The sequence below is a fragment of the Acipenser ruthenus genome, chromosome 7 (genome assembly GCF_902713425.1).
Source record: "Acipenser ruthenus chromosome 7, fAciRut3.2 maternal haplotype, whole genome shotgun sequence".
Classification (NCBI taxonomy): domain Eukaryota; kingdom Metazoa; phylum Chordata; class Actinopteri; order Acipenseriformes; family Acipenseridae; genus Acipenser; species Acipenser ruthenus.
Window position 1 is genome coordinate 45,365,450 of NC_081195.1, and position 26,711 is coordinate 45,392,160.

Consider the following 26,711-nt stretch of genomic DNA (forward strand, 5'->3'; position numbering starts at 1 on the left):
AGCCTTTTTAGCACAAGAGCTCGGGACTTGTCACCCTCCAGTCTTGGTGCGGGGGTATATAAGTTTATATTATAAGACACAGGACTGGCTGTACTGCCGTCCGTTTTGTCACAAAATCTGTACTCAGTGTTGCTATATGCAGAATACTGCGCAAAATCAAAATATTTCTCCCCGGTTTGGGTGGAAGGTGTTGAGCAGCTCTGTGAACAAGACCGAGGAGGCCAGGGCTTACTGTTCTTTTCTGCAGTCAGGCTAGATTGTGTAGGTGGCGTTGCTGGGAGTTGGAGCAACTGAAGACAATTGTTTGCAAGGAGAGCTGCCTGGGATGGCCTGGAAGACCAAGCTCTCGCCTGCTGGGCTTCTAAAGGACAGTAGGTCCTTCTCATTCTTAACAGTCCTGTTTTTTAGCATCCCCTCCAGGTTCTTTTTCAGGTTACTCTGGGGGCTGTCATAGTTCCGGGACTGGAATTTCGGGATCTGCAGTGTGGGGTTGATCTCTTGGTCCCTCCGTTGAATCGTTTGGATCTTTCTGCAGATGCTGTCCACTGGGTTGTGGCGCCTCTGATTCCCTACAGCTTCTGAAGACATTAGTATATGTTTTTTCATCCTATATATATATATAAAAAAGGATTTACTAGACAAGTAGATTTACTCAACAATTTCACCTATTATACTGTAATTAAGGTGTAGTTTCCTGTTGTGAATGTTCCTAAAATCGATCTAAAAATCTTGTATGACAAATAACAAGTTAATTTTAAAGTTGAACAGCAGGACAAATCAGATATAAAACACACACTTCAGGCAAAAGAACTATTCAACTAACTGAATTCTTCTGTGCATATCCTGCAAAATATTCCAGCAATGGCTGCTGCGTTTGAGACCAGCAGGAATTGGGAATTGTAACCAATATTTACTGGGTTCCCATTGCATACTGCAGGTATAGAAAACCTGTGCACACGTTTACAGCAATTTGATTTGATTTTCCTATTCTTAAACTAACTTCTCTTCAACCAGCACGGCCAATTAAAAAACAGCAAACTACAAGCAGCTCTGAATAGGACACAGGCACACACACACAGAGTATACACAACACTCACACGGTGAAGACCTTTTAAGGTTTAGCTTGAAGTTCACAACAACTATTTATTTTCTGGTGCAATACAGTAATACGTTGCTATAGGGTTACTCTGTGAATCCCAAAGATTAGTCCCAAAGCTGTGTTGCCCCTTCATACCGGTATTGTATTACTGAATAGTCCACTTGATTACACAAATTATCTTATTAAAATTACATAACTTTGTTCTGTATGCAGTACTTTCATATTTTCTGTTGTTTCTACAAAAATGATGGCTATAATCAAACAAAGAAAATAGAACCAAATATTAAACAAACAACAAAAAAATAATAAAACAAGAACGGGATTATTTCAAAGTCATGGTGCATTCTAATATTCTATCCCGAAGAAATTACAAACATTTTAGCACACACTTTCAAAACGAATTATTGCTACCTCCAGTTATCCAGATAAAACCCTTAATTTCATAAATTGTAAAACTGAAGCTAGTTTCCTGTTTTTTTTTCTTGTTTGTTTTTTAAATAGCATATACAATCAATATAGGATACTGCAGGACTTCTTATATTGTTATTACACTTACCTTTTTATTAATTTGAGCTAAGACGACTCTAAAATATCAAAATTATTACTTTCACTGCTGGAAAACGCTGACTACGTTTGAAAATGTTGGAAAACCTTTCTATCTCCCTTTAATATGCCAGACCAAAAATTTCAAAGCATTGCGCAACAATGACGTATTCGCAAGAGAAATAGTTTCCATTTAATGCCCTCTGGTGTTTAACGCGCGCCAGTGATTCTTTCTGAACAATCAAAAAGTTTGAGCATGATTGAGTTTACTTTCAGGATTACGTTCCAAAAAAAGTGGTCTAGTAATATAGATCAAAAATACAGTATTTATAATTTATTTGTTTATGACTTATAAACACTTGAAAATCATTCAATTAAAACTCTTCGCATCCTACAGTAGTCATGTCCCAGTTTTTGCAATGTCTTTGTCGTTAGCTATTGGTCAAACTTACAGGGTGAACAGACGTCCCGATAAAATCGGGATCGTCCTGATATTAGGGGCTTTGTCCCGCGTCCCGATCAAGGTGCTGTCGGGACGCCATGTCTCGATTTCTAGAGTAAACGTTGAAAACCCAGACGTAAAATGTGATTTTTTTTTTTATTTTCTCGTTAGGAAATTTCGTATATGTGACTGTTGTACTGTCTTGCGGTGCGACTGCATACTCTAGTGGTTTAGGGGGTGTTGTTTGAGTGAGTTGTTTGCATCGCATCCATGCGCCTATCCAATCACATTAACCTGCAGTCATATGATGTGGTATCATGTGTTTTTGGATGGATTCAATCATATACCCATGGTCAAGTCATCCAATTTGAATTAGGATTATAATTAGGATTTCACAGACATTTAGCGGACCTCTTTAAACATTAAATACACCTAATATTTCTGAGCACTATAAAAGCCTTAAAATAGTGGTACCCGCCTCCTTACTAAAACAGAGTGCTGTCATTTGTTAAGGCAAGCATGCAACATCTCCCAACAGTTGCTGCCAACATTCTCTGTCTGGTGTGGACTTGCCCATACATTGAGACTGCACGTTCTGCATCCACTGAATTGGTTGGAAGTGTAAGGCAAAGCTTTGCCAAGTTATACAGATGTGGAAATCGATTAGAAACAGTCCCAAAACTCGGTTGCCCAAAGGTATCTGCCATTCTTTAATAAAGTCCATATATGCAGCATGTTCGTTGTCATATTATTTGTCCCATCCAGGAATTTATTTTATCAGTACCGATTCAAAACAAAGAAAACGTGACTATTCGGGTCTAAAATTCTAACTGCATTTAAAAAGTAAACAGCAGGTTGTTTGAAACGAGGTAGCTGTGCGTGATTGTACCTGTAGTGCTGATTTAACTTGGGTACAATCAACACAGGAATACTTTTTGTCTGCGCTGACTTTCCAGTTTGTTTTCTGAAAGCTGTTGTTTGTTTTAGGCTACGTTCTGTTCATCAGCCTCTCTAGTAGCCTGTTGTTTAATGTGCGATTCACTGGGCGTGAGCTGGGGTGAAGGATAAGGCAGAAGCAGCAGCAAGGAGCAGTTAGTAGGACAGAATGTGGTCACTGACTGAGGGCGACGATGCCGACACATCCCAGGGGCAGAGGACCCAGCAACCGAAGCGGGATAGAAAAGATGGTCGCTGACTGAGGGCGACGATGCCGACACATCTCAGGGGCGAAGGACCCAGCAACCGAAGACAGGATAGAAAAGAGGTTGCTGACTGAGGGCGACGATGCCGCACATCCCAGGGGCGGAGGACCCAGCAACCGAAAACACATATGAGGGTTATGACTCGGAAAGCCGTCCCTCGAGAGGAGATGAGAGAGGTGCCCAGCATCTGAGGCTTTTGTAAGGGGCGCTCGTAAAACCCCTGATTGGCCGAGACGTCACGCTGCCTGGGACCTGAAAAATAAGGACAAAGCATTGAGGTTAGTATAGGACTCAGCACGAGTGACCACGTCCTGAAAGAGAGGCAGAATAGAACAGAGCCTCGAGTAAGGTAAGATGAGCGCAGGAGCTGCGACAGGACAGAGTTTGGCCGGGGGTCCGCTCTGACTTACATGGTGAGAACCCCCCTGAAGGTAAGGGAGGCGGATGCCTAGCCCTGAGGTCGGGGAAGTGAGACTCACTTGCCCCCCAAAGGATGGACCCCCGGCACCTCACGAAAACTCCCACACCGTGCGACAAACAAGAGACAGTACATGCCTACGCATAACATAAACAAAAGACCAGAAGGACAAACAGGACAAACAGAGGGAGATTAGTAATTTGTTAGTAGGATGTGACTGTGTATACCTGCCGCTCAGTGGAGAGGAAAAAACCCCTTGAGGCCGATTAGGGGAAAACCTCTGGTGGCCCCGGCAGACAGGAAGCCCCCACTCCAGGCATACTAGCAATTTTTAAAAATGGGCAGCAACTATATGAGAGGAGAATGAATGAATGAATAAATGAAAGAATCCACTGCAGAAGAGGGCCAGCTCCCCACATTCATGATCTGGCTGTGATTGATGTTGGCCCCTGCTGCAGAGGGGGCTGTACCTACAGAATGATTTGCGGGGGGGGGGGGGAGGCATGCTCTGGAGGCGAAGTAGGTTGAGATCCAGTGACAAGTGATCCGAGGAGTGGGGTAGAGTAGAGGAGGGAGGCTTGCTCTGGATGGTAGAGAGGTGGGTTGAGAACCAGCGATGAGCGATGATAGGAGCGAGAGGAATCAATGAACTGAGGGTCTAGGGGGCGGGTTAAGGTTTCTTGCTGGGGAGATACCTTGATGTTGAAAAGAAGGGGCAGATAGGGGACTGTACTTGACAGCTGAATGAACTAACCATGCTGAAATTGATCCGTCTTGGAGGTACGACCGAATGATGAAGTAAATTAGAAGCAGAAGAAACTGCGAGTTCTGAGGAGACTGAAGAAGGCTGAGATACCTTGACGTTGAAAAGAATGGGCAGATAGAGGACTCTGCTTGACCGCTGAATGAAGTGACCACGCTGAAATGGATCCGTCGTGGAGGTACACAACTGAATGATGGAGTAAAATTAGAAGTAGAAGAAACTGTGGATTCTGAGCTCCTGAGAAGACCGAAGAGGGCTCAGATGCAGATGATCTCCATAGGTAGATCCTTGTATGGGGCGAAGTGGCGTTTCCAAAGAGTAGAATGAGCAAACGGAGAATGTTCATTAATGTAGACAGGCGGGAAGGTGAGGCAGAAGGGAAGGCTCTTAAGAATCCCACGGAGGGTCAGGCGAACTGCTGGTATGGAGAAAATGGGGGGGAGAGGAGAGAGAGAGAGAGAGAGAGAGAGAGAGAGAGAGAGAGAGAGAGAGAGAGAGAGAGAGAATCCCTACAGTGGACGATGAAAGCCAGGATCTGGTTTTGTTTGAAGGAATAGGATGAATCCGATTCTGGGCACAGAAGGCTGAAAACACTGACCAAGCTGTAGAATATGAAGCTCTCGAAGAAGGACGAGGGCTGCAGACATGAAATGTGGAGCAGATTGAAGGAGGTTACTGAGAGTAGGATTCAGTCAAATAGCAGCTGATGAAGCTGGGGAGTCTGGAGGGGGGGGGGGGGGGGGCAGCAGACGGGACCAGCTGACGGAACTGGATACCGAAAGTAGAGGCCGAAGGGGAGCTGGAACTGAGGGTTGAGGTAGCGGCTGGAACTGAACGAACATGTGTAAATCGACTGCTGGGGAAGCTCAGCACCCTTTGTGCTCCATTTTCTGGAAACAAGGGAAGAGAGGAGATGTCGACCATCCTATGTGTTAGTTAATACGGGATCGATCAGCGGTCTGCTACTATCCTGTCCGCTTGAAATGGAAAAGGTGAACTCACATTCAGAGATTGACTGGAGTTGTGAAACCCATTCTCCTAGTAGTGGAACTCCTTAACTCATAATCAAGACAGATTTCCAGTCTCATACCACGTCTCTCACCATGCATTAATGCTGTAATATTTGAGAGGATGTGAGGACATCTGAATAGATTGCTGAGAAGGTCAAGCACCTAATATTTTTATTAGATGGGGATTAGCATTAGCCTTGATTGTGGAATGCTGCCGTGATCTGCATATTGGAGGAAAGCGGGAGCGGTGGAAGCTCTGGAGAAGTGCAGTTACAGATTTAAACTGTAAACTAAAGCAACTTTGCATGCTATAATAGTGAGTAGATCTGAAGAGGGAGCAGAGATCTGCTGCAGTGAGGAGCAATTAACAGTAGAGGACGGGATCTGCTGAACGGTGCAGAGATCTGAAGAAGTAACGATGAAGCGCTGTCAATAATGAGCAGTGGGCTGCTGTAGAGAGAGAGAGAGAGAGAGAGAGAGAGAGAGAGAGAGATCTGCTGAAGCAGTGATCTGTTATTGTGAATGGTGGACTGCCATCAGTAGAGTGTGGTGGTCTGCTGCAGAGCGCAGAGATCTGCTGAAGCAGTGATCTGTAATAATGAACGGTGGACTGCCATCGATAGTGTGGTGGTCTGCTGTAGAGCGCAGAGATCTTCTGAATGCGGTGGATACTGGTCTTTGAGTGAAAGGGATTTAGATGAAGCCAGAGATGAAGAATGCATAGAGCTGAGGCCGCTGTAGAACCTGAGAGGATGAAGAATGCGTTGCTCGGAGGCTATTGCAAAATTTATTGATTTGGTCGGGAGCAGTCTGAGTGTATTGTCTAATCGCAGGGTAGGAGGACACTTGACTGAAATGATGATAGTTGTAGGACATGGTTTCCGTTTCTGACTGGCAGCTCACGTTGCTGAAATGGTAACTTGAAGGTTGAATAAGGTGCCTTGGTGAAATTTGTCGGTTTGAAGGAGAGGAGCCAGATGAGGAAGCACGAATCCGGGAACAGGAAGAGGTCGCTGGGATGGAAGCCTGGTGCAGGGAAGCTGGAAGTTAATGTGACGGTAGATTCGGAGCATCTCAGAAAGCCGACAAGTGCGTGGCTTTATGACCATGTCCTCAAAGGGGCGGGGAGGGCAGGTAGAGTTGAAATTGAAGAATGTCAGTTGATATAGATAGACAAAGGATGAGGCAGGAGGGGAACTCCCGAGAATCCATTACAGTGATAACTGCTAGATAGAAAAGCTGTAGTGTCCGAGCTTCGCAGCGATACTAAACTCGTTTAATAGATAGAGAGAGAACTTGTGGTATTATACTGCCATCCAGAGGTTATGATTGGAATTAAACCATTGACTTGAGTGAAGCAGGGTAGAATCTATGAAGTTATTACGATTAAAATCCTTGTCTATGTAGAACAACATTTGCTTATTCCCTTAGATTTAAATAATAAATGTTCTAGAGATGTTAGGACAGTTAGTCATGTATATAAATAAGTAAACGCAGTACTCAGAGGTCATGATTCGGCGCGTTGAATTCGTCTCCACCAGTTGTGAAAGCGTAGCAACAGGAAGCCGGAAGACAGCAGTACTGAGGCACAGAGCACGCAGAGCCTGATGAAGCTGCCTGGTCACCATGACAACTTACCACTCCCCGCAGTCACTCAATGACGGCGCTACCGTGGTAACCGTGGTCTGTAAGGTGCCGGTGGAAAAGTTGCAGTGCAGCACTATCGTTGGAGCATGTTGTTAAAATGGGCAGGATACGTCTTTTAAAAGGTTGAACGTAGCTAATGGAGGTCCAGGGCAGGATCTTCCGATGGAACGGTAACTGTGCTGGCTCTGTGGGAGCAGGGGAGGGGCGTCTGATTGCAGGCGAGGAGTAAAGAGAGATTCCGCAGCCAAAGCTTAATGGTGGATTTAATAGAGCTAAAGTAAGGCAATCGCTGACGACGGGAATGTCGATGTCTTGTCGAAGGAGCTTGAAAGTTTAGCAGAGGACCAGTCTTTCTGATAAAGTTGCAGACAGGTTGAGTAATGAAGCTGCGCTTGAACGGCGCTGTTGCTGGATGGAACAGGAAAGACAAACGTTGGTGCTCTTGAAGCCGAAAAGAGAAGCTGACTGAAAAGAAGGATCACCTGAGCAGGTAGGAAAATGACTGATAATATATCTTGGCAGCGCTGTGCAGAGAAATGACCTGCAGAGCGAGGCAACGAAGTTTAGATATTTAGCGGTGGAGCACAAAACGACGGCGTCTGAGCGTTTGCTACAAAAACGAAACACTAGAAAGAAAAGGTGCAGGTGATCAGGTCTTAAATAGTAAATAGATGCTAATTGACAGGAGATTAGAAAATTAAGATTAGAAGATTAGAGGCCCCCAGCTCCACGCCCCCTGAACCACGCAAGCTAACATTTCTGAAGTTATACCGATCGATCGTATTTTCTTTAAGTCACATTACAAGATGTGCAAAACAATTACCTCCATCTGCATGTACAGGTTATTTGGGAAATATTTTGACACGATCCTCAGCCGAAATATACTTTGCTTGTTTTGCTTTGTCGTCCATTTCTGGTATTTTACGTCTAATGCTGAAAACTAGATTTTAGCAACCTAAATCAAAACAATGCAGCAATGACTTGTCCCACCTGCTACGTACAGTACACCAGGTCCCAGAAAAGCCAGTACAGACGCACTGATAGGCTGATTAAAACATCGTTGTCATCTGAACAGTAAACAAGAAAGTTAACCGCTGGAGTATTTTTTTTTAAAATGATTTTTCTCTGTTTTTGTTTTTGCTGCGTGTGTGCATTGTGTGCATTGCACTTAGGAAGGCGAAGGAATAAAAAAGCCTATCTACAGAAGAAAGATACGTAGTTTGCGTCGCTTGCGTTGTGCAGTAAGTAGCCTGTTCTCAAGGTTTCTTTCCTCCCCTCACCAACTGAGTGTCCCGATGTTTCACACTTGCTATCTGGTCAACCTAAACTCACTGCACAAATGAGTTGGAATGTCTGTATATTTTTATTCATTTTTATTTTTCCCCAGCCACAGTTACCCAATGATACCAGGCCGTGTTAAATGCAGTCTTAAAATGGAATGTTATATCACTAACTTAGAAAAATAAGAACTCACGACATCAGGGGCGGACTGGGACCAAAAATCGGCCCGGGAAGTTCGGATCCACTGGCCCACATTTATGTAAAAATCAGCATACCGAAATAATAATGAAGTCAGCGCACGCAGCGCGCCGTCCTGGTGAAGGATCGGTAAAAAAAAAAAAAAAGATTTAATTTTTAGGGTAAAACTTCTTTCTAAATTGTAGGCTATAGTTACTACCAGGTTTTCAAACATATTAGGGGTGATTTAGGTATGGCAAAGTATAGGCTATGACAGTTGCATTACCATGGCTTCATGATCTAGAAGTCGCAAATAATATCCTATTGAAAATATCATAGATTTTTCCGTCTACGAAATATTTTTCTATTCATTATTCTTTGTCTCCGCACGTCTCTCTGTCTGCCACCGCTTTGCGATCAGTGAATGCAACATTGTATCAGAGCTAAATTCTTTCGCCAATTTGTCCAGTTTACGCACCACAGATGATTTCATTGATGGCTCTGCTCTATGCAATTACAATTTTCTGTTACACTAATCGGTGGTCTAAAATCTAATTGCATATCAGATTATTTTAAACACAAGATTGCGACAGTTGGTAGGCTATTATTTAGTATTGGTATTTACTGTAAGCAAATAATAAACATGGGTAGCCCATTTATCAAGTAAAAAGAAGCCATTCTCCGCACACCAATACCAACCTCAGTAAGTCTAATAGTAAACTGTAAAGTATAAACACATATCTTATTTATCAATTCTATAAACCATCACCGACCTCACACAGATTGCGGTCTCTCAATATGCCTAATAAAAAATAAAAAAAACCCTGTAAATTCTAAACACATCGGCTCATATTTAGCAATTCTAGAAACCATTAGCAGCACTCAGCGCCAATACCAACCCAAAATTACAATAGGGTTTCCGAACCCCTAATTATATCTCAAAATACAGTCAACTACTTCACCCAAATCCACAGTAAACGAGACTGTCCTACCTTACGTCGCCAGCAGACGTCGCAGCAGTGCACTCTTCTGCGCAATCCTGTCAATAACTCCATCACTGTCTAGGGCCATTAGTATCTCGTTCTCTGTAGACATTAGCATGAACCCTTCCAAGTGGTCTTGGAACATAGTGCTTCTCAGTCTATTCTTGACAAACTTCAGTGGAGAAATACCTTTCACATGCTACTTGCCTTGGGAACGTCCGCTGGGAACGTCTTTGTTATGAGGAGGCTGTGTGGTCCAGTGGTTAAAGAAAAGGGCTTATAACCAGGAGGTTCCCGGTTCTAATCCCACTTCAGCCACTAACTCATTGTGTGACCCTGAGCAAGTCACTTAACCTCCTTGTGCTCCGTCTTTCAGGAGAGACGTAGTTGTAAGTGACTCTGCAGCTGATGCATAGTTCACACACCCTAGTCTCTGTAAGTCGCCTTGGTAAAGGCGTCTGCTAAAGAAACAAATAATAATAATAATACTTGCGTTACTGACAAAGTCAGGAGGAATTTGTAGCCCAGACCAATTACGTGATAGGCATCAGTCAATAAATTGTATCGGGATAGAATCAAATAGCAACACATGGTTCAGTTTTTGCATGAAGTGCACGTTTTGTTCTCTAGCTCCAGCTCTTCTTCACATTCTCCACTGTTTCCATCCTCCTCAGGCATCTCACTTGTTGTTCTGACCCTGTATCCATCCCAAGCTGACATCTTCAGTCTGTCACACTGTGTTAGGGTGATAACAAAAAAATGTGTCCAGCTCTTTGGACTGAGGGCGTGTGAAGTAATCAAAGCTACCAGCTGACTGCCCTGCATTCACTTCAAATGCCTGCATATTCTCTCTCTCTCCTTCTCTTTCCTCAGCTGTTGTTCTCTCTGCACTGGACCCTGCAACAGCATCCATTCTGTCCCTCTCTCGCTCCTCAACCTCAGCTGCATCTGCTTTACTATGTATAAAATAACAACAGCAAATCAATTTAATTAATACCTTTAGCAAACTTTATTATAATTTGAAAGAATACTCACAAGAACATAGCTTGTTTAATTTATAAAACGGATAGTTCCGGTCCTCCTCTCTGATTGGTCCATATTCAACCATAGGCCACTTTTAGGCCTTCTCACCGTTCCATAAATTATATCTTTGCGCAACAACCTAATCAACCTCGACCCAAGTATCAAATCCAATCAAATTCTTGTGAAACGATTGCTTTCAAATTTGGGATTTTGTTAGTGCGATACAATACATGCAATGTGAAATCTACGCTGCGAGTGTCCAGTAGGGGGCAATACTATAGCCAAATGGCATGTCATGCTATGGTTTTACAAATAAAAATTGGCTAATACCACCATCAGCTCGGCTTGCTATGATTTTGTTTCAGTTTATATCAGGGGTAACCACCGAAATGGTATTAGAGAGAGAGAGAGAGAGAGAGAGAGAGAGAGAGAGAGAGAGAGAGAGAGAGAGAGAGAGAGAATGTTTTTCGGAGCTTAGCATAGCTATACATAAGATGACTAGATCTCAAAAAGTGACTAACGCGTTACAAATATTGGTGTAGCCGTTTTATAAAAGCAATAGGTAGGAGAGGCCGTGATATATCGTTTATAAAGTCACAGGCAGGGCGTTATTAGGTATGAGGCGCAGCCGAGTCTCTTAATCTATTTTAATGCAACCATAAACTCTACTGCTTGTACCTGCTGTGCTCGACCCTGCCACATCGTCATCTTCTTCAGTGGGATCCCTAGGCTGAGTCAGCTGATACTGACATCCTGGCGTCCCTCACTCTCCCTACTACCAGCCGGCTTGCGGAACATGTCCGTTATTTTTGTGCACTTTGCAGCATCTGCCTCGAGAGACCGTTGTCAAATGGTGCTCTTGGTCAAATAGCTATTTTATGTGTAACAGGGTGGAAAACAACTTTGGGTGCACGTCACCATCTCTAATGTCTTTTGTCACGCTCACTGCTTTATATGTTTCCACAATGGTAAATTCTAAATTACGAAACACCTGTCAACCTATTATCTGATGAAAAGAATAAGAGGAAGAAGTCTAGCAATATTGTATTCCAGTACAAGGATAGGCACAAACCGAGCAGCGTCATACTGCCCTAGAATAAATATGCTTTATAGCTTGTCCAACATGTTCTTTTGTGTGACTCATCAAACATCATGCATTGTATCTTAAAGTGTCGGCACGCACATGTGTTTAAGCCTTGAAGATAAAACATCTAGTTTAATACTATAGTACATGACAGTATTTGTTTTTATTTAAGGGATAAAAACTCAAAACCTTCAATGTAGCCTATTGAAATGGGTGGTAAAGTGTATCCAGGAAACAAGAATAATCAACATTTGCAACATATTTGGCACAGGAATGCTAAAAGGTTCCATCCTTTGAAATCTCACGTAGTATTTCTCCACCCTTTATAATTGGTTAAGCATGGTGGAATCTGAAGCAGCTCTAAATCCCCTCTAACTACACGCAGGCAGCACACAGCACACAGCCTGGCTGTATTACATATTCATTATGGCGAGTTTTCAAGCGATCACCACTCCGGCAGCTGCCATCACATCGCACCAGGTAATTAAACTAACACAAAATCGGCGACCTTAACCGCTTTAACACCACAACACGTTTTCCTCTGTCGTGGAATTCATTAATCTAGATGCGTGTCACATGCATCTTTTTTATTATTGTCTATTTGCTATCTACAAAGCCTACTAAAAATCATGTTTGTGCTATTTCTTTGAAAAGCGACTTAAAATAATTTTACTCGCTGCTAAATGTTTTCATTTTTTTTGGTTGATACAGTAAAATGATTGAAGAATATATTGATTATTTTTTGGGTTTGTTTTAAATTGTTTTGTGATCAAACTTTTGGTTTTTATATAAGCTTTTGTATGTGCGTGTGTTGTGAAGGTACTCGACTAGTGTTGCCCAATAATATACAAAGTTACCTGTGTTCCAAAAATGTATAGGCCAACTACGATATTTTTCTTTAGAATTCATGAAGTGACCTACTGACTACTACACCCCAACTTCAAACTCCTGTCACTAGGGGTAACGCTTACCGATTCCAGGTGGCAGCGTTTTTCTATACCTGGATACACAGATTTGTTTAAAGATACATTATTCCAGTTAATTAGAAAGCCGACTTTGTTGTTGTGCCAGCTTTTGTTCATTTACTGTTTTTTAGCTGTATGCTGAACGTCATGATACAATGGGATATGTGGAAAAGCTTTAAGTATTTTAAATAGCCCCGCCTCGTCGCGGAAATGCCACCTACATTATTATTATTAATCGTTATTAAGCTATTCTATTAGTGTGCAATGTGCAAAGCGCTAAATAGTGGCGTACGGTCACGTGCATGAATGAAAACAGACAGTATGATTTTGCTTGATGGGGTGTTTCCACCGATGTACATTATAACCATTTGTTGTAGTTTTGGTAAAATGTAAATAAATACAAATATTTATGTGCTTGTTACATATTCTCAGATGGGAAATGTATTGGGGTATCGGCTTCTGTTCATTTCTAGTTTTTATCACTTAAATAAAAACAAATACTGCCATGTACTGTAGTATTCTACAGTAAATACTACAACTTACAGAAGTAAATTGATGTGAATTGCAGTTCTGTGCTGTAGGTACTGCAAAGTGATTATATTCAGTATTATAGGCTGTGTGGTCCAGTGGTTAAAGAAAAGGGCTTGTTAACAGGAGGTCCCTGGTTCAAATCCCACCTCAACCACTGAGTCACTGTGTGACTCTGAGCAAGTCACTTAACCTCCTTGTGCTCCGTCTTTCGGGTGAGACGTAATTGTAAGTGACTCTGCAGCTGATGCACAGCTCACACACCCTCGTCTCTATAAGTCGCCTTGGATAAAGGCGTCTGCTAAATAAACAAACAAATAATAATTTACCGTAGTTACTACAATATCATTTACTGTAATATTCTACAGTGTATATGGCAGAATACTGTAGGAAAATGTACTGAGTGGCTGTAGTACTCTGTTGTATTTACCATGGTTAATATTTATTATAGCAATTATAGAAAAGACAACTTACTGCATTAAACCTGTATAGCTGGCTCAGTGGATCCTAAGTGTAAAAAGTTGGCACAATAGTTTACTTCAGCTGTTTACATAAATCTATTTCTAACCCTATAATACATTTGCAAAGCACGAGTGTGAATTTTGGTTCTCAATTACACACAATGTTTATTTTAAGCTCTTTTAAGCTATCAAATTGTCAATACATTTATTAATGAGCCAGACCTCATTTAGAAATCTGCTGAAGAACAAACCACAGAAATGAGTATTATTTTGTTTATTTAGTAGACTCCTTTATCCAAGGCAACATACAGAGACTAGGGTGTGTGAACTATGCATCAGCTGTAGTCACTTACAATAATGTCTAACCTAAGACAGAGCACAAGGAGGTTAAGTGACTTGCTCAGGGTTACACAGAGAGTCAGTGAGTGAGCCTGGATTTGATCCGGAGACTCCCTGGTAACAAGACTTTTTCTTTAACCACTGGACCACACAGCCTAATGATTAGTGGTGACAGCTTGAAAATTCAAATACAAGTGATGAAAAGGCATTGATAAGGCTGAATTAACGATTTATTCCTCTTGTTTTTCCCCTCAGATCTGTGGTAATAAGAGCTCCACTAATGGCTCAGGTGTTGCCAGCTTTAAGGTACCATTTTTTGTTGGTTAATACTTGTGTTATATAAAATTTTATACTGTATCAGTTTACTAGACTATACAGGTAACCTACAGTGTACACCATGCGCTTGAACCTCACTTAGAAAGCCTATAATAGAAGGAAACAAATTATTTATTATATTATATATACACTTTTTGTGCAATATGTCAATTTGAATTGGTTATCCTAGTATCTGTTTGATTTCTGACCTTCTGGGAGTTAATTATTATTATTTTTTAATTTATATATTTTTTCATCCAATTAATTTAGGCAGCAGTGTGGAGTAGTGGTTAGGGCTCTGGACCCCTGACCGGAGGGTTGTGGGGTCAATCCCAGGTGGGGACACTGCTGCTGTACCCTTGAGCAAGGTACTTTACCTAGATTGCTCCAGTAAAAACCCAATGTATAAATAGGTAATTGTATGTAAAAATAATGTGAGATCTTGTAACAGTTGTTAGTCACCCTGGATAAGGGTGTCTGCTAAGAAATAAATAATAATTTAGAATATATGTTTAGTATAACATGTGCCTATAATTTGGGTTTATTTGAGCAAGTAGCTCCCCCAAGTGGCAATAAAACCACATTTCAATGTAAGTACCATACAGTTTGTAAGTACTACTGTATTAACAATAATGAATGGTTTTAAAAAGAAAATAGTTGGTAAACTGTATTGCTGGACATTACTTTTCTTTGGGCTGGCTTACACACCTAATGGCCCTCTTGTTGACTCCCATATTTAATGGATGCCAGAGGCTTCACTGCTGGTAGAAGTGCTCTGCTCTGCCTGAAGACCAGCAGCCCAAACGTTGAAACATTTCTAGGGAACAATTCAATTTGGACACATGGGAAGATACAGCTTTCTTCAGGGGAATTAGTTTAAATTCAAAGTTGGAGATGGCTGTGGTGTCTAGAGTGTCTTTTACCCAGTATACAGTAGGCTACAACTGTAATATGTGGAACAAACAGGGTAAAGGGGGCTGTGTAAGAACTCTGCAGCAGTTTTATCACTTGGAGAACACCAGCACCATGCACAAGGCTCTTGAGGTCTCTCTTCTTTCATCAGAGACCAAGTTTCTGTGTGTGAAAGTAACACAATGGTTTTAACCCTCCGTTTAAGAACAGTGTCAATATTGTGTTAAGTATAATAGATCACTGTTGAATATAAGTCGTGTTAATTGAAACTAGTTAATTACATTGTTCAGGTGCCAGAGAACCATACCAGAGCTCTACTAAGTAACAGGTGTTAAAGATTGGGCTGAGAGAATGCCAGGGTTTAAAGTCTGTATCATTGCTGGCTTCAGAACTGAGCTTGGGAAACAAGCCCTATATCCATGCTGAGATACTATTGGAAGGACCCACCTGTCTTGGGGCCCTGAGAAACAAACTCACAACTCCAGTGTTCTGTGGGACTTTGAATATTTCAAGGTCTTAAACACACATCTAGGGGCTCTCTGAAGTTATTCATGTGTATACCCTGAATGGACCAAGTGCCATGGATTGCCTATGCCTGTGTTAATGTACCAGTTCCTGGGGCATGGCAACTACTGTAGTTTTAATTCTTGTTCTGCTTAAGCAATTCCCAGCAGGATGCCTATAACAGGTTTGACAGGAAGTATTCACTGTGTCCCTCCCTATTAAAAGACCACATTGAAAGTAACAACACTGCTCTGTGAACAGCTGGACAAAGGGATTTAATCATGTTCTGAAAGCTGTCCAGATTCCCAAAGAGAGATTCTTCACTGTGGATGAAGAGGTAGCAGACCAGTGTGTTTAAGACTTGCAAGTATACAGGCTAAGGAAAGGAAACAGAGATAATCCACTGTCTTCACCAGGCTTGGGACTAATTTTATTTACCTCAAGTCCAGGTCAAGCTCATGGTTAAGGCTGATCAATATACTTTATAATATTTGGAAAGTGAAAGGGTAACAGAAAGTAAGCCTTGCAAACTGAGAGCACATATAGAATATAAGGACCTATTTCCTCTACAAGTGCACACAAACACACATATAATGAGATGGACTCCCTAAGTTGGCAATAAATTGAAGAAACATTTTACAGATGCTTTTTTTGTTGTTTTTACGGGCTGGGCTATAATAAATAGGTACTGTCTATGCGATGGTCATCGCCAGGGGAAATTAATGGGCTGGGTTAAGAGAGTAATAAGGGCAGTATTTAGATTTTTGCAAAATAAGATAAAGCAAAAATATAATAAATGCTGGTATTGGAAAAACAGTACACAACTACTAGAGCCATTTAAACATCACAAAATGCATTCTCATGCTTCTCTGTCTTAGTAGCTCACATACTCACTACAATGTAAACCTCAACTGCAGCTCATTTGTTTTGGCTTAGCAGTACCCATGAACATATTACATATGCTATCTTAATATAGTGACTTGTCATTGGAAGTACCTCACTAAACAAGTTGTGTGCTTCCTTTTGATGTTATTTAATATCTGCTGTAAGCCTTGTGTCCAGGGTGGCACTTACAGCCACTGAAGACGTGACAAGCTGCATGTTTTAATTTCATGCACAATGCTTTTTGCTAAAGGTAAAGTTCATTATTTAAATAGACATGTTTTATAATTTTGCCTCAGAATAAACACATCCAGTCAGTTTTTGGGGATGGCTGCTCCACAGTCAGTGTGCATTAGTGTCAGTTAGTTTCAGCTGAAAGAACATAGTTGAAAAAAGGTTGGATAATGCTTTACGAACAGCTGAGAAGTATAGAAATTTGGCATGAATGTGTGTAAGAGGATGGAACAAGACTTGTATTTATACAGGAGCTGCAAGGGCCACAAAAAGTCCAGTCAGTAATGCTGTGCAAAACAAGTATCAATATTAGGTTACAGTACTGAAATGCAGGCAGGTTTATGCATCTTTTTGTTCTGTCATAACTATATTGTCTAACATTTGAATGTAAAATGTCTACTCGTAAACCAAGCAGTTATTTTGTTCTATACTTTAATGGTTTAGCAGTTTTTATGCAGCTTAAATGTACAACATCATTGCTTTAAATACTACTGGTATAGCTGAAGTCTTAATTTCTTATACATCCTCTATGCTGTATTGATATTTATTTTTTTCAGAAGTGTCAGCAAGTATATAAGGACTGTGCTACTGGAACACAGGAAGGCTGTTAAAAGCAGCTGCAGGTGTCATGTGGAAAACCAACATTTTATGTAAAATGCAAATGTGTCATCTTTTTCCCATTAATGGGACTATATTACCCCATATTAACCCTTTAGTCTGGTTCTTGTCCTCTCATACAAGGCTGCAGAGACTGTCATTGAGTTGGCGTCCATGTTCAAGGAGAAGCCAGATCCATCCAATTTAGTGTTTGGAACAGCATTTACAGACCACATGCTTACGATCGAATGGTCAGCCAGTGATGGATGGCAGAAACCTCACATAGGACCATTTAAGAATCTGTCAATGCACCCAGCATCTTCATCTCTGCAGTATGCTGTAGAGGTGAGTATACAGTTGCATAATATATTTTTACGCAGTTGCAGCTATGAAGCTATTTGAATTATATAAAGCTAATTTTATTGTAACCTGTGTACCTCTAAAGCTACCATTTATCTATAATACAGCTTTTTGTGCACTCTGTAGTTATTTGAAGGACTGAAGGCTTACCGTGGTGTTGATAACAACATTCGGCTTTTCCGACCATTGCATAATATGGAGAGGATGCTGAGGTCTGCCTGCAGAGCTGGTTTACCTGTAAGTAACACATTCTCCTAACAGAAAGCCATTGCTTTTCTGAATACCTGCATCACATTACAGCAATAGCCCTGGGAATTAACATTTCACTGTAAATTTGTGTATAAAAGACTCCTGGCCAATAACACTGGTTTTAACCTTTCCAACTAACCGTCGGTTATTCATGGCAACTCTACTCCTCTTTCTTATGAGCTATTGTGTGCCATAATCCAGCCAGGTTTTTTTTCCTTGTATTTTCTGTATTACAATTTAATCTGCTTTTACCATTGTATACCACAGTTAACTTCTTTTAGTGCTGGGACAAACATAGAAATGTTTGGATATTCGTTCAAGATGTAGCGTCTGTGCTTTTTTTTTACTTTTCCTAAATTAATATGTATTAAACATCTCAACGCATCAGTAGACCCAGGGTTGCAGATATAATATGTTATACCTAGAACTACCGCAGCTGTCATTTTGACTGTCATAGTAAAAACAGTGGCTTTGGCTTAGTGCACGTGAGATTGATCACATGATTGAGCTGCTGACCTCGAAAGCTTCACGTTTGTTTTGTATCGCTACAACAGGAGACTTTTTCAAACGTGATTTATTTATCAACAACTGTAAAAACATTAAGGGTGTAGATGTACTAAGATGTACTAAGATATTATTTGCGTCATCTTAGCGAGATCTCTAGCGAGAGTTGTGCAACATTTTTTTCAATCAAAATAGCGGCAGTTGTTGTGGTTTGCTGCAGCAGAGGGTGCACGAAGGATAATGTCTATACATGCAAGTGTGCAAGAATCTGAATACATAGTTTTTGTTAAATGTAAACGTCATCTGTACAATGCATTCTGTTCCGTCTTCATTTTACCTATTTTAATACTGTTTATATATATATATATATATATATATATATATATATATATATATATATATATATATATATATATATATATATATAAAATGAAAGGCAGTTTAATCCCATCAGATTCTATAGTGGGGCCCCAGCCTTCACCCCCAAAAGGCTTTTCATAATCATACAGTAGCCCCTCACTAAACTGGACATGTTTTTCCGATCCGACATAAGGAGGTTGGGTTTAAAAACAATACAATAAAATTTCACACACATACACTTACAGTTCTCGGTATTTTAAATATAAATCATTGCGCTGAAATAACACTAATGTGTTTTGGGTAGGCTACACATTACATTATGTAAAAATATAAATCTGTACAATAGGCCTATACAGTATACAGTACAGTAGTAAAATCAAATGAATACCTACCACACTTTTTTGGTATATTAGCCTACTGGTAACACAAAATAAATCATGCTGCTGCATTGTACACAGCGGTGTACAATATGAATAAAATATTATTTTAAATTGAAACTAAATGATTTTAGGTTTTTTTTAATTTTATCTTAATTGTTATTATTTTTTAACTTGGTCTACTTAGTAGCCTAGACAATTAAAACACAATAGATCATGGTCCTGTACAGATGCTCAGAATGAGCTGGAGGGGTTAGTGGCACATGTGTGCAGTCTATTACTCCCAACACACTCGGAAAACCAGAAATGTCATAGAAATTTGTTTAAGGCTTGTAAGTACACCCTGACTTTAGTGAAATTAGGTACTTGAATGTTCATCTCAAATACATTGAGCACAACTGGCAACACATGAGAAAAAGCGAACTGGGAAATGCCAGCAACAATTGCGACTGTTTAAAACATGCTTTCAAAAGTTCTTAACAAATTGATGCAATTGTAAGTGTTGCAATTACCAGCAGCTTTAGTACATCTCATTACAATATTGTTGATCCCTCATTTGTATCTCCACCCTGTTTTTGCAAATTTCTGCAGGAACTCCCATATTCATTTAAGGCTTAAGCGCAAAATAAGAACTGCGGCTGCATTTGTTTAGTACATTGCACACAACATTTCCTTCTGGTTTGCATGTGGTTTGCAACAATTGCAACAGAAACAACACTTTAGTACATCTACCCCTTATTGTCTAGTGAAAATTAATAGACCAACACAACATAGGACTGCACAGTAAGTCTTGCAGTACTTTCAGGAGTTACCCGAAAACTAATCTGTACATTATTATTATTATTATTTATTTCTTAGCAGACGCCCTTATCCAGGGCGACTTACAATTGTTACAAGATATCACATTATACATTATTTCACATTATACAGGTATCACATTATTTTTACATACAATTACCCATTTATACAGTTGGGTTTTTACTGGAGCAATCTAGGTAAAGTACCTTGCTCAAGGGTACAACAGCAGTGTCCCCCACTGGGGATTGAACCCACAACCCTCTGGTCAAGAGCCCAGAGCCCTAACCACTACTCCACACTGCTGCCCGCCTGTACATGAAAATACACCAGACCAAGACAGTGATGAAACTTATTCTGATCACAATGAGGTTACTGATAGTGACAGTGAAAGTGATAACGGAGTTGCAGAAATTGAGACAGAGACAAACACAATCACAGCTGTGGCAAGAGCACTACGCATGTACAGACGTGGCATGTCTGTGCTGATTGTACAAACTAGACTCCACGTGTTTTTTTTTTACATTCCACGTTTTGAACAGTTCCATCTTTTGAAGAGTAAGTTCAATGCCTTGAGCTTTTGAACATGCTAATAAACCATTTTTTAAAAATGTAATCCTGTTGTGCATGATTATATTGAAAAACAAAATGAAACGTTATGGAATAATAGTGTAGCAAACCAGCTATTGCAAGACTGTAAACGGTAAACAGAAAAACACTTGTATAAAATGAAACAGTCAAACAAACAAATCGAGTGTTAAGTTAAACATTATTTTGTTATATATATATATATATATATATATATATATATATATATATATATATATATATATATATATAGAATTTAAAAAACCTCACAGTTTTGGAGCTTACTTATTACAGTCCACATAACAACCTCTACACTCAGAGTGGCTTGCTTCTTCGTAACTGTGATACAGGCTGTTCTGAAAATATCCTCTACAGAGGTCGATTTATGAATAGGCGCAAGAAAAAACGCGTTGTGATGTGTATTTCCATTTGCTATAAGTGCTGTAATTTCTGGCGGACGTGGACATTTTATTTTTGCCTTCGAATACATGTTAAAATGTTTGTTCTGATATTCTTATATTCTCTGTTCTTTATATCATATCATTAAAACTATTTCCCCCCTCAGAGTTTTGATAAGGAGGAGTTGCTCGAGTGCATCAAAAAGCTTGTCGAAATTGAAAAGGCTTGGGTCCCTGACTCCAGCAGTGCTAGCCTTTACATTCGGCCTACTTTAATAGGAACTGAGGTGAGGATTCCATCTTTCCATGTTGATAACATCAAACTTTGACCAGTATCAGGAGTACTAGCTTGGACAAAACTATACCAACAGCACTAATGGTATCCCTCAAAATTAGATTTTTTTGACAAAAATGTACTGTCTGAACCTATTTTTATATAAGTAAAATTTGCAATAATATGGTTGGCAATATGGTTTCTAGTTTGAAAAAGTCAGTTTTCATTCCAGAAATAATATTTTGTTTCAGTTTATAGGCACTGTAAGCATTATGCTCTTGATATACTGGCTATATTGTTATAGAATGAAACCTGGTACATTACCCTGTAGGGTACCAAGTGGGGATTGTCGTATTCCTTCGAAATTAAGACACACTTTTTGAACCATTTTTTGCTTCTCAGAAATCGCCTGTGTCTTAAATTCGAGTACAGTATAGTGATGCATGTATTAAAATTGCCAACAAAAGACGGGACTACTCAAGTATACAAACAGCAACGTGACTTACTGCCGAGAAGAGACGAACCAAAACATTACTGCCCGATCTCGAATCATCCATGACATACAGGCAGCCATTTTAAAGAAGCGTCATTAGCTTCATGAGGAATTAAAAGAGAAGCTTTTACAATTTCTACAGATCGGAAATTCTGATCAAACCCCTGTATTTTCCGACATGCCAAGCAATACCACAGTTCACAAATTAGGTGTGAGTAATGAGAAGCAGCACATAACTATAATGCTCTGTGTGATAGCTGACGGCCACAAACAACATATGCGTAATTGAGGTTGTATCTTTGTATATGCATATTTAATTGATGTTTTATTTGTTCGTCAAATTGAGGGTGGAAAATTTGGGCTGCGTCTTAAATTTGAGGGCGTCTTAAATTCGAAGGAATACGGTAAACATGCTTTAGTCATGTTTAAGAGATTTTACCTTCAAAATTACTTTGGAATGTTACAAGTGAAGCTATCAGTACAAGCACTTGATAAGCCCAACTTAAAAAATATAAGGTTCTACAGGATAATGCAAGTCTGTGGGATTAAATACAGTTCTGTGCCTACCTAATAAACCACTTAACTTTATACTTGACATTACATTGTCTTTCACATGTGGCTTCAACTGAGGCTTTCTAAAATGTGACTACATGTAGATTGTCTATTCGCTGTGCATAACAATTTATTTATTTTTTTAATATCCAATGAAGCCTTCCCTGGGTATTAAGAAGCCTTCTCAAGCCTTGCTGTATGTGATCCTCAGTCCTGTGGGGTCTTACTTCTCTACCAGGAGTTTTTTGTCACTGTGGGCTGATCCAAAATACACCCGAGCCTGGAGAGGTGGAACAGGAGACTGCAAAATGGGAGGGTAATGTGTGACTGATGCCTGAGAATTACGTAGCCGTCAGTTGTAGTGGAGTCAGAATGGATAGAAGTAGATTAATGAAACATGATGATATTTCAAATTCATGTGACCCTTACATTTCCTGCAGAATTACTCTGTCAGACGTTTAAGTAAAACTGACTGAAAAGTTAGTGAAAAACTGTCTGGTGAAATTAAACCATTTTTTGGGGGGCTTTATGACATCCATCAAAGAAACTCAAACGTAACCACAGTTTACCTGAATGCAGAGCATAATATGGATTCATTTGGGTTCACATTACTTGTCTCTGAGCACAAGATATTTCTAATTGTGTTGTTGCTTCTGGTGATTCCAATGGCAATACTTACCACGTGATACAGTTTTACACAGGAAGACAGCCTTGTTTTATTCATGTAAGACTCAGTACACACTTTCCATGAATTCAGCCCGGGTGTATTTATATAATAGCTCAAACCTGCCTCTTACCATGAAGCTTTTTAAAATGTTGTTATATCGTTTTTATTCTCTGAAGGAATTACGGTGCATCAATATATGCCCAATATGAAGCCTTGGAAATGGGATGTCAACAGGTTCTCTGGCTTTATGGAGACAACCATCAAATAACTGAAGTGGGAACCATGAACCTGTTTCTGTATTGGATTAACGAAAATGGAGGTAATTTATATTAAAACGATTCCAAATGACTTGCGGTAAACAGGAGACCAGGTAAATGTGTTCATTAAAAGAGTTTAAAAGTATACCTGTCCTAATTTGTCAAAACATAAAGAGTGATACCTCATTTAAATAAAGCAGACAATAAGGCTGGTTTCACAGACAACAATTAACAATGATACTGGATTATGTAAAGTAACATTAGGAAGTGCCATCCATTTTCTTTGGGGTTTTCTTTTTGCTTCAATTTGGTCAGTATGCAAATATCTCTAAATAGAAAGTTGCTGCTGCTTCCTGGTAACTAATCACTTTAACCTTCAAACTAATTCCAGTAGTGTAGCTGCAATCAGAGTATGACCTAAAGCACCGGTACCAGGATGCAGCAGTTTATCGTTAACGTTGCATTTCAATTATTTTTACATATTGAATTAACAATAAAACCAAATGATTTTCATGGTGACCACAGAACAAACAACATTGCACAAACCTTTATTTCATGTTAAGTATGTTTATTTATAATCACTGAGAAGAATAAGATTTTTTTTTAAATGTTTTGATGTTAAATGCACACCCTCTCCTTCTCTTTTCTTTAAATTCACTTTATTAAGTATTTGATACCTCACAGTTTTGATCTGTGTAATAAAGTATTTAATAAAGTAATAAACATATATATATTTTTTATTACAGTTCAAAAACTGTGAGCCAGACAGTTTCACACACAAGACCGGCCTTAGACTGTGCATGGCCTCTAACCAATGCATGATTATTTTTTTAATCAAACAACAGGTGTTTATAAACTAGCAAAGCTTAACATTCACAGTAAGTAAGAGGCCTGCGAACACAAAACATTATTTTACAATGTATTGTTACCTGTTTAGTCTACTTTTGCCCACGTAGCTTTTTGATTTGCTGAACAAAATGTAATTGATAACTGTAAAAGTGCACTGCAACATGTTTGCTACCACTTTACCACACAACTTGCAATAACTTTCTCTCCTGTGTATGTGGATGAGTGTGGGCAAGTCATGTGAGTAGTCCAGACCCAATGAGAAACTATCAGCCTCTATGGTTGTTAAGGAATACAAAATACAAAAAAATTAAATTAAAAAATGTAAACATGTCTACTGGCGCCAGATTTTTATGAGCTAAATCAAATTTGCACCCCTGAGTGTTTTATACGCATGTAACGAACACATTAAATCTCACGGCAGTCCTAGGGGGTCCTAGGCAACCGCCTCGCTCGCCTTGCCTTGAGGCCGGCCTTATTCACACCACTGTATTCTGCTCATATATAGAAAGGTAAAATAAAAGTTTCATCAGATTTTATCGAACTGCAAAGTTTAATGATATCTACAGCTTCTGGCAATGGATAATGGTCGTGAGAAATAAATTGCTGCTTATACATTTCATTTTGCACGGCCATGGGAAATATTCATTGAATGGAAAAGGCATTTCTTACAAAGAAAAGTATGAATTCCTTGCCTGTTACCTAAACCCCAATGGAATAGTGATAAACATGAGTTAGACTCTAAACAGTTCAAAGCCATGCATATATATTTTAAAAACATACAAGTTGCCAATTATTTTCAAATGCAGAGAATCAGAATCAATAGCTATGCTTATTTAATTAGTGCAGTCTCGTATACTGTGCTTCTGCTGGTTTGCATTTTATGCTGAGATTCATGGATGCTCGTTTTTGTGTTGCATTAAGTTTTTTGGGAGACTGAAAAAATTGCTATCATTCAAAAAGATAATCCCTTTGATTATCTGGCATGGATTTACTAGCTACTTTCCAGCACTACACTTTTTAGTCAAGCAATACAATAACATAGACACCCTTGCAGCTTTGAGTACACAGTATTTGTGTTATGTTGCATGTAATTAAGGTAGTAAACGATATATATTATATATAGAGAGGAGGCTGTGTGGTCCAGTGGTTAAAGAAATGGGCTTGTAACCAGGAGGTCCCCGGTTCAAATCCCACCTCAGCCACTAACTTGTGTGATCCTGAGCAAGTCACTTAACCTCCTTGTGCTCTGTCTTTTGGGTGAGACGTAATTGTAAGTGACTGTGCAGCTGATGCATAGTTCACACACCCTAGTCTCTGTAAGTTGCCTTGGATAAAGGCGTCTGCTAAATAAACAGATAATAATAACTGTATTTATATATTTGATTTGTTGCAGAGGAAGAATTGGCCACACCACCTTTAGATGGTGTCATTCTACCAGGCGTTACCAGACAGAGCATTATAGATATTGCCCATAACTGGGTAAGTATTCAATTTGTAGTCTTTAGTGAGCGCTTCTATGAATATTAGAGCAAAGGTTTTGTGCCTGTTATTTGAGGAGCCAAGCAGGCCTAGTGTTTGGACAATGTGATGATAAGTCTGTGGCTCACTTTGGGCTCTTTTTCAGTTTGGGCTCTTTTTCAGTTGATTTTTGAAAGATCTAACTGCGGTATATAATACAAAGTCACACAGTGTAACAGCTCAGGCAGCAGAGAATGAGTCATCGAGTAATAAAAGGATAGAGAAAACAAAAACACAGCAAGAACACTTGCAGTTAAGTGTCTATACTAAAGAGAACTGCATATTTACTTTGCAGTGTCATTTATGTTAATAAGATTAATGTTACCATCACAAATGAACTTTGCAGCACAATTTTTAGTCATTCACTACACCTGCAATTCTTCTGTTGTCTAGAGGTGATGCATGTGCTGTTGCTGTTCCAGTTTTGACATGAACAGTAATGTCAGGTCATCTTAGTCCATTGGTGTAAATTACCAATTTGCTAATTTGTTTTAATCTGAATAAGCCTTATGTTTTCAACGCTAACAGAAGAATAAAAATAAGCAAACAGAGGTAAACATCCCAGTAAGTGTGGGCATTGATAAGGGGTTGTTGTCAGCCGTGGGATCATCAGCAACACCTGACCCATATTTATTTATTTATTAGCAGATGCCCTTATCCAGGGCGACTTACAGTGGTTACAAAATATCACATTACAGATAAGAGCAGTAATAAAATACAATAAAATCAGTAGTAATGGTAAAGCCATCTCAATTGGATTAAATTTATATAAAAATAAAAAATTATATATAATCACACAGAGCACAATGGGATTAATCTTTAGTATTTAATGAATTCAACATCATACAAACCCATCAAGATTTTTATTAACATGAAGTGCTTTCAGGTTTTGTCGCTGCGCCCCTCAAAAAACAAATTGTCATTGTATTGTGATTTATGTTTTTACTGACTTGTAAAGTAAACTTACTTTAAAAAGAAAGAAACAGGAGAGAGTTCTGTTCCTAGTCCCAACTCCTGATTTTGTGATTTATTGAAAGTTTCATGAATTAACACTACAAAGT

At 39.5% G+C, this 26,711-nt stretch overlaps 2 protein-coding genes across 2 annotated transcripts in view; one reads left to right on the top strand and one right to left on the bottom strand.

Moving 5' to 3' along the window:
• Positions 1-110: 110 nt before the first annotated feature.
• Positions 111-1,766, bottom strand: LOC117416094 (inositol 1,4,5-triphosphate receptor associated 2-like). The gene is made up of 2 exons (XM_034027146.2): positions 1,656-1,766; positions 111-607 (listed from the first exon to the last, which is right to left on the bottom strand). Exon 2 carries the CDS (start codon positions 604-606, stop codon positions 253-255), a length of 354 nt encoding a protein of 117 aa, XP_033883037.1. The 5' UTR covers position 607; positions 1,656-1,766; the 3' UTR covers positions 111-252.
• Positions 1,767-11,795: 10,029 nt separating this feature from the next.
• The window catches only part of LOC117415146 (branched-chain-amino-acid aminotransferase, cytosolic-like), a 30,238-nt gene continuing 15,322 nt past the window's right edge, over positions 11,796-26,711 (top strand). Inside the window, exons 1-8 of the mRNA XM_034025134.3 lie at positions 11,796-12,152; positions 14,221-14,271; positions 17,554-17,754; positions 17,896-18,006; positions 21,208-21,327; positions 22,518-22,675; positions 23,203-23,345; positions 25,526-25,611. Coding sequence (XP_033881025.1) covers positions 12,099-12,152; positions 14,221-14,271; positions 17,554-17,754; positions 17,896-18,006; positions 21,208-21,327; positions 22,518-22,675; positions 23,203-23,345; positions 25,526-25,611 — 924 coding nt within the window. The 5' untranslated portion in view covers positions 11,796-12,098. The remainder of the gene's footprint in view (positions 12,153-14,220; positions 14,272-17,553; positions 17,755-17,895; positions 18,007-21,207; positions 21,328-22,517; positions 22,676-23,202; positions 23,346-25,525; positions 25,612-26,711) is intronic.

What these genes read in the sequence shown, in the direction of transcription:
- LOC117416094 (XM_034027146.2), bottom strand. Translation starts at nt 606, where the DNA reads ATGAAAAAACATATACTAATGTCTTCAGAAGCTGTAGGGAATCAGAGG.